This window comes from Vigna unguiculata, chromosome 9 (assembly GCF_004118075.2).
Source record: "Vigna unguiculata cultivar IT97K-499-35 chromosome 9, ASM411807v1, whole genome shotgun sequence".
NCBI classification, from domain to species: domain Eukaryota; kingdom Viridiplantae; phylum Streptophyta; class Magnoliopsida; order Fabales; family Fabaceae; genus Vigna; species Vigna unguiculata.
The window spans coordinates 26,741,172-26,751,465 of NC_040287.1; the positions used below are offsets into that span (position 1 = coordinate 26,741,172).

Below are 10,294 nucleotides of genomic sequence, written 5' to 3' on the forward strand. Positions count from 1 at the left end.
TATGAAAGAATGAATAGCACCTGAATCATATAGTACAATAACGAGGTGACCATTTATGATGCATTTACCTTGGATTAGATCTTTAGATTGAACAACTTCAGTACCATTCATCGTGAAGACTCTTTCGATTGTCTTTGGTCTTTCAAGTTGATTCTTTCCTCCATTGTTGCTTCCCTAATTTCCTTGTTCCTTAATTAATTTTTTGCATTCATTACGATAATGACCCAACTTCCCACAATTGAAGCAAGTTACAGTCCTTGTGGTATAATTTCTTGACAGATGGGGTCCTCCATAGTGGAAACATTTGATATGGTTGATTATGCTTGAATTATTGGCAGGAGAGGAATGTCTTTGTCCTGAAGAATTCCACGAAGTATGAGATGGACATTGGTAGGGTTTCTTATTATTGAAATTATTTCTTTTGTGCCTCAAAGGCCCTCCTTGCCTCCACTGAGTTTGCCTTGCTTTAGTATCATCCTCATAAGTCCTACAATGATTTACAAGAGTGGGAAAGGAAGAAATCTCTAAATAACCATCTGCTTGTTTAATATCAGGTCTCAATCCACTTTCAAACTTGGAACACGAGAACGTTCATCAACTCTATCATGAAAGTAAGGACAAAATTTTGACAACTCGTCAAACTTTGCTGCATATTCTCCTACAGACATGGTTCCTTGGCAAAGATTAAGGAATTCAACTTCCTTCCTCCTTTGAAGATCCTCTGGAAAATATTTTTCTAGAAACTTTTGTTTGAAGACTTCCCAAGTAATTTGTCTCCCTTCATCCTCCAATTGTTGTTTTGTAAATCTCCACCAATTTTCAGCTTCTTCAACGAGCATAAATGTAGCAAATGTGACTCTATTTGCATCTGCACACGTCATTGCGATGAAAATTTTCTCAATTTCTGCTATCCATGATTGAGCACCTTCAGGATTAAATCCTCCTTTAAATTTTTGTGGATTGTTCTTGCAAAAGGTTTCTAATTCTTGATTTTCCATGAGTTCAACATTTTGTTTTTGGCTCATATTTTCCAGGACAATTGTCATTCTTTCCAATAATTCATTGGTAATGTTTGGTTCGTTATCCATCTTTTCCTGAAAGAATGAACAATTTCCTTAGTTTTCTTTAGAATTTTTTTTAACTATTGTTAAAACTTATCCTTACTACAAGTATTAATTGTTGTTATTACTTACTTTTATAAGTCTACTTATCTTGCATTTCTCTTTTCTAAGAAAAATGTAAGAACAAACAACTTGTACCTCTACTTATTAGTAGAGACTACAAACATGGAAAACACCATACCCAAGGTCTTGACAGAAGGAACTGCTCTGATACTACTAAATGTGACGCACCGACTACTATATTAAATAATTATTATTTGATAAAAAGATATGGAATTAATTTTTTTTGTACAATAAGATTTTCCTTAAGAGAACATTAATAATAACATAACTTCCTATTCATATATATATATATATATATATATAGTTTACATCTTTGTAATTATTTATGAAAGATTACAAAACTTTATATTTGTATATTACTAAGAGTCCTACATAAGAATATAAGATTATCTATATTTTTAATATCTCCTAAAGATATTAATAGAAATTATCCATGAGTCAATCTTCAGAAGATCCACCAATAATATCTTGAACAAATCTCACTGATCAGGTTTCTCTTCTGCTCATGCAACAGATACATATGAAAGAAAAATATGAAAGAAGTAAGGTCTTTATAAGCCTTAAATATCAATCTTAATAAACTCAACAAACAATACAAACATTAGGGGCCTAGATTTGGACCTACAATCACAAAACTTGATCTTGTTTTACCAGACATATGGATCCATATTCCACTTCTAATGATCCATTATGAACATCAAAAGTTACTTTGGGAAGTGATTAGGTAGTTGAGTATTTCTCATAAAACATTGGTACAATCATAATTATTTCTTTCTCGAGAATATTAGCCATTTATCGGTCCATAAAAGAGATATATACTCACTACCTAACCTTGGTGATGCCGAGCAGGTATTAGATAGTCCTAAGTTTGGCTTATGAATATCCTAGTCCAGTGCGCTATTCTACTATCCAGATATTCACCTACTTAGTAAGACCCCATCATGGTCCCTGCCTTTCATCCCGCAGTGTACCGAACTATGACTTCCGAAATACAAACACTTTGACACTGGTTTAATCTCAACTTATTGAAACCAGACTTAATTGACATACTCTTGGATATTTTCAAAGGTCATAAAATGTGATGACTATCAAATCATTGTATAAACTATACACAAAGAATATAAAATAAAATTTACATGTAATTTTCTTCTATCCAAGCTCACTGAATAAAATAATATTTATTTTTACTTTACATTTAGTTATTTATTTATTAATTATAAAAAAAATGATAAAATAAGAATCAAAGCGAAAACTTTAAATAAATAACAAGATAAGGATTAGAATGTTATAAATAAATATAATAATAAAAATATAAATTCATCAATACTAGTGCGTGACTAGAAATATGTTAAATGAAATAAGTAACGTGACTAGTGTGTGACTGGAGATATATTAAATGAAATAATTAAACAGGACTAGTGCATAACTGGAAATAAATTAAATAAAATAAATAAATAGGACCAGTACATAACTAGAGATTAAATAAAATAAATAAACAGGACCAATGCATAACTAGAGATAAATAAAATAAAATAAATAAATAAAACCATCACATAATTGGAGATAAAAAAAAATAAATAAATAAGACCAGTGCATAACTGGAGATAAATTAAATTAAATAAATAAATATAACCAGTGCATAACGGAAGATAAATTAAATAAAATAAATAAACAGGACCAATGCATAACTAGAAATAAATTAAATTAAATAAATAAATAGGACCAATGTATAACTGGAGATAAATAAAATAAAATAAATTAATAGGACCAATGCATAATTGGGGAGATTAAATCAAATAAGGAACAATATTAGGATCGATGCATAACTAGATAAAGATAAATTAAATAAATATAAGAGGATAATAAATGAGAATAAATTGAATGGAAGTAAATAGAATAATATATGATTCAAAAATAAATAAAGTATTAATATAAAACACATGAGTTTATCAAGATTAATATAAAAGAACTTAACCTCACTCCCTCCTTACCTTATTGATTAAAGGACACACTTATAAAAAACTAAGATATTTTTGAATCTTTAGTCTAAACTTTTTCTCTCTTTTCTTTCTCTTTCTCTCTCTCATTTTCTTTCTCCTTCCTTCTCGTCTCTTTCTTTCTCTTCTTTCTTTCTTTCTTTCCTTCTCACTTTTTCTTAAGTAACAACTTCTTCTCTTATCTATATATGTAAGTCTATCCATGTGTTCATTTTCAAAATCATCATTACTTACCTTAATACCTTAATAAAGAGATAATGTTTATCTCTTTTACCTTATCTTCTTTTTCTTTTTTCTATTTTTTTCTTTCTTATCTTCTCTCTTTATCTTCTTATCTCTTTAGAAGATTATTTTTTAATACACACCTATTTAATAATATTTTAATTAATATATTTTTATCTAATATTTTTTAATATATATATATATATATATATATATATATACATATTTTATTAGTTTTGTTTTATTTTTTTATTTTTAATAAGTAAAAACTATATCATGATAAAATATACTTTTAATGTTTAAACTACATCATAATAAAATAAAAATATTAATAAAAATAAGTAATTTTCTAAGTTGTTTTTCTAAAAAGAAAATAATACAGTTTATTGAAAATAGAAACGTTACAGTCATAAAGTCCTTTTATATATATATATATATATATATATATATATATATATATATATATATATAATCCAGTAAACAATGTACCACCCCACCCAATTCCGGAATTCGTTTTCCGTTAATGTTACCTTCAACAATTAACTCATAACACAATCGAAAAATACTGGTTCTCACCTCCCAGAGTGCACCTCACTTTCGGAAATGGCCACTACCTCCGCAAGACCTTGTGGAAATGGTCATACAAAAATGAAGAATGTAATATAAAATCACTAAATGCCCAAAATATTCTTTAATCTTACAGAAAGAAGGGAGAGAATATAAGTTTGAGAGGGGTAAAATTTTAAATGAAATAAAAATAATTTATTCTACGGTATTTTTTCAATAATAGAGATAATTGTCTTCAATGAAAATCTCAACCTACGTTGATCTTATTCTTCAGTGAGTTTTCGTCGACATGGAATGAAAATAATATTGTAATTTAATAACCGTCTTATAACACGGTTTTCATCCATATGTCATGAAAATATTTAATCCTATAATTTAAAACTGAATAGATTTTCGTACCGTGTACAAAATATCTATCGATAATATAGAAATGGATGCACGTAATTAATATTTCATGGTCCTAAAATTTCATCATGCAATCTATAAATATATGTTTCCCTGTCCCTTCCTTCCAGGCAAAAGAACTTTTTGTGAGAAATGTCTCCATGGAATTTCGAAGAGCGTGTAGTTTATAGTATCTTTTAAAACGTTGATATTTAAGAAGTTGCAACGGTGACAATAAGAACATTAAAATTGTATAAAATAATTATAATATTTGGATTAAAATAAAAGCGACCACAGCATTTAGCATCCATGATGATTGGTTAGGAAGGTGTGAGTGGTGGGAAAAAAGAAAAGAAAGGAAATAAAAGTTATCTTAATGTGCAGGTGAGGGAAGAGAGAGGGCCCGCAGAACCCTAACCTCTGTGTTGTGATAAAGATTGATAAAGCTTCATAAAAACACAAAAAATAAGCGCCAAATCTGAATCATGCAAACACCACCACACACCATGAGCACCCCTAACCCGTCTTCCAGGAGGCCCAGACGCCCTCACAAAAAGTCCCTCTCCCTCCCCGCCCGTAACGGAATAACCGCTCCGGAAGATGGCGGAGAAAGGACCGTTAGGAATCTCCGTTTGTCCAAGGCCCTTACCATCCCTGACGGAACCACCGTCTCCGACGCCTGCAGACGCATGGCCGCGAGACGCATCGACGCCGTTTTGCTCACGGATTCCAATGCTCTGCTTTCCGGAATTATCACTGACAAGGTTACCGTACAATTTCACGCCATTTTTTTTTGCACTAAATGTTGTTTGCTGTTGTTCACGTTTGTGCGTGTCGTTTTCAGGACGTTGCCATTAGAGTCGTCGCCGAGGGGATGAAACCGGAGGAGACGACGGTGTCCAAGGTCATGACGCGGAATCCCGTCTTCGTGACGTCTGATACCCTTGCTCTTGAAGCGCTTCAGAAGATGATCCAGGGTTAGCTTCCAATATCTCCTCTGTCAATCTCGAACTCCTAGTTAAATATTTTGATGAATTTTTCACATATATTCCAGTTGCATTCTGCGTTTTTTTTCTTCGCAGAGGATGATCGTTGTTGGACGTTATGTTAGTTAAGGGATATTAGTTATTATTTTTTACGTTACATAATCGCAGCTTGTGGAGCCCTGTGTATATAAACATGTCTGGCCCATTCTAAAGTTAATTGAATTTGGAGGAAAACACTTTCGGAGCTAGATATGGAAAAGTACATCACATGACACATATTAGAGTTGGGCCATAACTTTATTGCCTTTTACTACTGCCTCCATTTTTTTTTTTGTGAGAACCATTAACTAATTCTGAAAGATTAAGAAAATTATTATTTTAACTTATAGTATTGGACATTTTTTAAGTTCATTTTTTATGACAACATTTAGTTGTTGCAGATACTGTTGTCTAATGAGATTTAGAGTAATCTGTATAATAGGAATTTTGTTAAAACATAACGCTTATTGCCGAAGTGAAGCTTTAATTTTGATTGGTGAACAGTGTTAACAGAGTATCATAAATATTGCATCTATGTGTTCTTTTTTCTTTTTTTATATAATGCGCAACGCTAATGAAACACTTGAAATTAATGTATTTCTTCAATTACTCATTGAGTTAAAAGTCAGGTTAATTTTGTAAAAAAGATAATGCAGTTAAAAGATGGTGTTAAGATATTTTAGATTGATTCTCAGCAAAAGTACCCAGCACTGCTTTTACTAATTGTTTCATTTTTTGCTTGTTTATCCTTCTTAAGTGATTTCTCAATTTTTTTGGCGCTGAATGGCTTCAACTTTGTTATCTTGTAATCATGATCATCGTGTGTTGTCCTTTGTAGAGTTTTTATCGCTCTGTTTTTGTTTTATTTTATTTTTGCCCGTTACGTTTTCTTCTTTAACTAGTTGATTATGCTAGAATCAGGCAAGTAATTTTAATAGATTCTCTCTGTGTATATATATCTAGTTTAATGGACTCATACCCTTGATAGAAAGTATTTGATTAAGTGAGAAATATAATTTGACTTTTTTACTGATAGGTAAATTCAGACACCTCCCAGTTGTGGAAAATGGTGAAGTCATTGCCATGCTGGATATCACCAAATGTCTTTACGATGCCATATCTAGGGTGGAAAAAGCTACTCAACAAGGGAATGCCGTTGCTGCAGCAGTTGAGGGAGTGGAACTCCGACTGCCTGGTCATCTGTCTGGTTGGTTAACAGTTTTACTTTTACATACATTTTTATTTATGATGCTTCCTGCTTGTACATAAACTCGAGTTGCTTCTTCTTGCATCCGGTACATCTATCTATATTAATACTTATTACAGCCATGGTCGAACATAAGTTTAAATTTTAAGATAAAATATGCTTTTGGTCCCTCTAAAATTTTGAGTTTAATTTTAATCCTAAACTTTTTGTTTTAGTCCTTTTAATTTTGGAATGCACCACCACTTTTAGTTTTTTCAATGGCTTAGATAATGTTTTGTTGAGAGACAAAAAGTGGTTTAGATTACATTTTAAGAATCTAAAGTGGCGTATTTCAAAATTAGAGGGACAAAATCTGGACAAAACGAACTAAAACTGAATTTTAGATATTTTAGGGGACTCAAAACATATTTTATGCTGGCTTACTCTTAAACTGACTTGGCTGTTAAAAAGAAGTTAAAGATTTGTTATCTCCGTGGCAGAAAATAAGGCACAAAGGAACTGGCAATACGAAAAAAGTTTGGAAAAATTTCTCTGGCCTGCTTTTTGTCTTATTTTTCTTTTGAGGTTCTACTATTCTCCTTCACCCACTTCCTACTTTACCTCCTGTTTTTGCAATAAAATATTTGTTTCTTAAAAAGCCCAAAGAGTGGTCAATGTGAAAAACCTATTAGTTAATGACTCGTGCAGTTATTTGTTACTACAACGAAAATATAGTTGTCGTCAGAGAAACTATTTTTTCCCGTAATTCCTTCGCTGTATTTAAAAAATTTCGAATATTTTTATGGACCAAGTATAGCAGTTGTTTGTTTATGCATACATACTTCAGATGTTAATTTGGAAGGTATTCTCCGTGAAGTTTAGGGAAAGTTGGTAAATGGAAGACAAGATGCTATTAGGAGAAAGACATTAAAACTTGCAAGTTCTGCCTATCTATAAGTTCTCTGGCAGCTCACAATAATATTTGGGAGTGTTGAAAATTGCCATGTATTCTCTTCAAGTTTTAATGATGCTAATTTTCTGTTTCAATTGTCAATTTTTTTGTCAGTTCCAAATACTTTTATTGAAACATTGAGGGAGCGCGTGTTCAAACCTTCCCTGACAACTATAGTTGGCGAAAGTACAAAGTAATTTCACATCATATTTTCTTGTTCTTTTACATGTTTCCAAGTGACTCTTTTATAATCAGATGTGATAGTTTTACAACATTCTGTAGCTTTATGTGTTTCTAGGGTTGCTATTGCATCAGTATCAGATTCTGTCTATGTAGCAGCAAAAAGGATGCGGGAGTTGCAAGTAAATTCAGCTGTGATTGTGATGGAAAATAAGATTCAGGGCATACTTACGTAAAATCTTTTTCCTGAGGCTTTAGTCTCCTCTTACAAAAGCAATGTTCTTGATTGATATTTATCAAATGGACATTGGAAATTTTTGTTTTATGCACAATATATTGTCCTAAATCTGTTCTGCAGTTCAAAAGACATCCTTCTGCGGGTTGTGGCTCAAAATCTTTCTCCTGAGGAGACTCCTGTGGAAAAGGTTGTTATGATTTTATATTCTTAAGTAACTAAACTGGAAAGTGGTTTCATTTGCCTGGTGCTTATATTTACTAGGTATTCTGTAATAATTTGATTTTCTTCTTTATTCCTCACTTTGTTACTTATTTTTTGTTAGGTGATGTCTCCAAACCCAGAATATGCATCTCCGGAAACAACAATTCTTGACGCACTGCATATGATGCATAATGGAAAGTACTTACATCTTCCTGTGGTGGACAAAGGTTAGCTTGCCTTAATTGCCTACGTACTTCCTTATGTAATTGTGCTAAGTATTATTTATTTCGCACTTGCAGATGGAATTGTTACTGCTTGTTTGGATGTTTTGCAGATAACTCATGCTGCAATTTCTCTGGTAAATTTCATGTTTGAGTCTCAAAATACATGATAATCGAAGCTATTTAATGGATATTTTGAAGACAAATATTCAGGTTATCCAGTGTGTCGTGTGTCTGGGACTCTGTTTCGGTTGATAACTGATGTTGCATGATAATGATTTTTATAATACTTGGACCATTACTAATATTGAACAAAAAATTGCATATAATCTTGATTCTTGAATATTATGAATTAAAAAGTATGTACATTACTAACATTTGGTACTATTAAAAGGATTATAGTGTCCTGTTTCTATGTTGTGTACTTTGTAGGTTGAAAGTAGTCCCGGAGCATCTAATGATGCATCAAATACAGTTATGCAAAAATTTTGGGACTCAGCATTTTCTCTAGAGCCGCCGGAAGATTTTGACACCCATAGGTACCTTGGTGATATGTATTCTGTTTTCAATATATGTTGTTTTGTTCTGTAAATAAGCATACATGTCTGATTGCAGTGAAGCCTCTGCGCTGGTGACTTTGGACGGGGCAGATACCACAAAGTCTACATATCAGTCTGTAGGTTTTGGAAATTCATTTGCTTTTAAATTTGAGGATCCCAATGGCAATGTGCGTCGATTCTACTGTGGTAAGTGACATCTTGGGAAAAGCTTCGCATGAACTTTAATTTACTGATATGCGTACTTTTTCTGTCGCTGAGGACTTCCTGACCATAAGCCTGGATTTATTATTTTTAGAAGTTGTAAGTATTTGCTGCTGTCTTTTTTATAGGTGCTGAACACGTAGACGAGCTTGTATCTGCTGTTATGCAAATAATTGGGGATTTTAATGACGGAGAACGCCCTAAAATTCTGGTATGTTTGATTCTAGATTAGTTTAGTCTGCCTTTTGGTCGTACTAAATCTAAATATTATGATATGATGTCGGGTTTTACTTCTCTTCTAGTATAAGGATGATGAAGATGATGATGTTATTCTTGAGACTGATAACGATCTTGCGGCTGCTGTCAGCTATGCTAGGTCTGCAGGATTGAAGGTGAAGTTGTCTTCTTTTATTTGTCTTTTCATTTGAAAACGTGGCCTTTTCATGGATCTGTTCTAATGTCTTTGATGCATGCTTACACTAAGCGTCTTTTTTATTTCAGGCTTTAAAATTGGATTTGCTGTTTGCCACTTCGACTAAAACAACAAATGTACCATCTGATACAGCCAGTATACAGAAAACCAGTACATTGTCTCTCCGTTCTGGTATTTTTGCGGGTGTTATTATTCTTGCGAGCGTTAGCGTATTGGTGTACATAAAGCGCTCTAAACAGTAATATATTTGCTAGCTTGAAAGCAAACATGCTATAATCTTATTCTGATTATTTCCAGAGTATAGTCGTTGACAAAGGAAATGATGGACACAGAATAGGTGTATATGCTGTGGAGGTTTTCTATTTACCTCTTTTTATCTTTTTCTGTTTGGGTCACTGATGTGTTTATAACTTACGATATAGTTGTAAGTGTTACATTCTTCTCTGTTAAGGTGCTTTCAATTTTTTATACATGAAATTTTCATCACCCACCCTCTAACCCAAAATAAAGTAGATCAGCTTTAGATCACCCTCAAGGTCAAGCCATTTGAACCGGGAAACGGTTTATGTTTCTGAACTGGAAACAATGTTCGGATGATATATTATTTTGGCAACAATATAGAACATCTACCTAGCTAGTGATATGGGTAAAAAAGCACTTCAACTGTTTCTAAACAGTACTTGATATGACATTAACTGAACCGTACCTTTCTATATTCTTAAAATAAAAAGTTAATAAAAGTA

The 10,294-nt window shown here is 32.3% G+C and overlaps 1 protein-coding gene across 1 annotated transcript; it reads left to right on the top strand.

Annotated features, from left to right (window-relative positions):
* The first annotated feature begins 4,699 nt into the window (after positions 1-4,699).
* On the top strand, positions 4,700-10,036 carry LOC114162785 (CBS domain-containing protein CBSCBSPB3-like). The gene is made up of 13 exons (XM_028046763.1): positions 4,700-5,118; positions 5,199-5,331; positions 6,416-6,586; positions 7,632-7,710; positions 7,816-7,929; positions 8,056-8,122; positions 8,258-8,363; positions 8,436-8,494; positions 8,790-8,896; positions 8,973-9,103; positions 9,247-9,329; positions 9,421-9,510; positions 9,620-10,036. Exons 1-13 carry the CDS (start codon positions 4,840-4,842, stop codon positions 9,791-9,793), a joined length of 1,593 nt encoding a protein of 530 aa, XP_027902564.1. The 5' UTR covers positions 4,700-4,839; the 3' UTR covers positions 9,794-10,036.
* Positions 10,037-10,294: the final 258 nt, after the last annotated feature.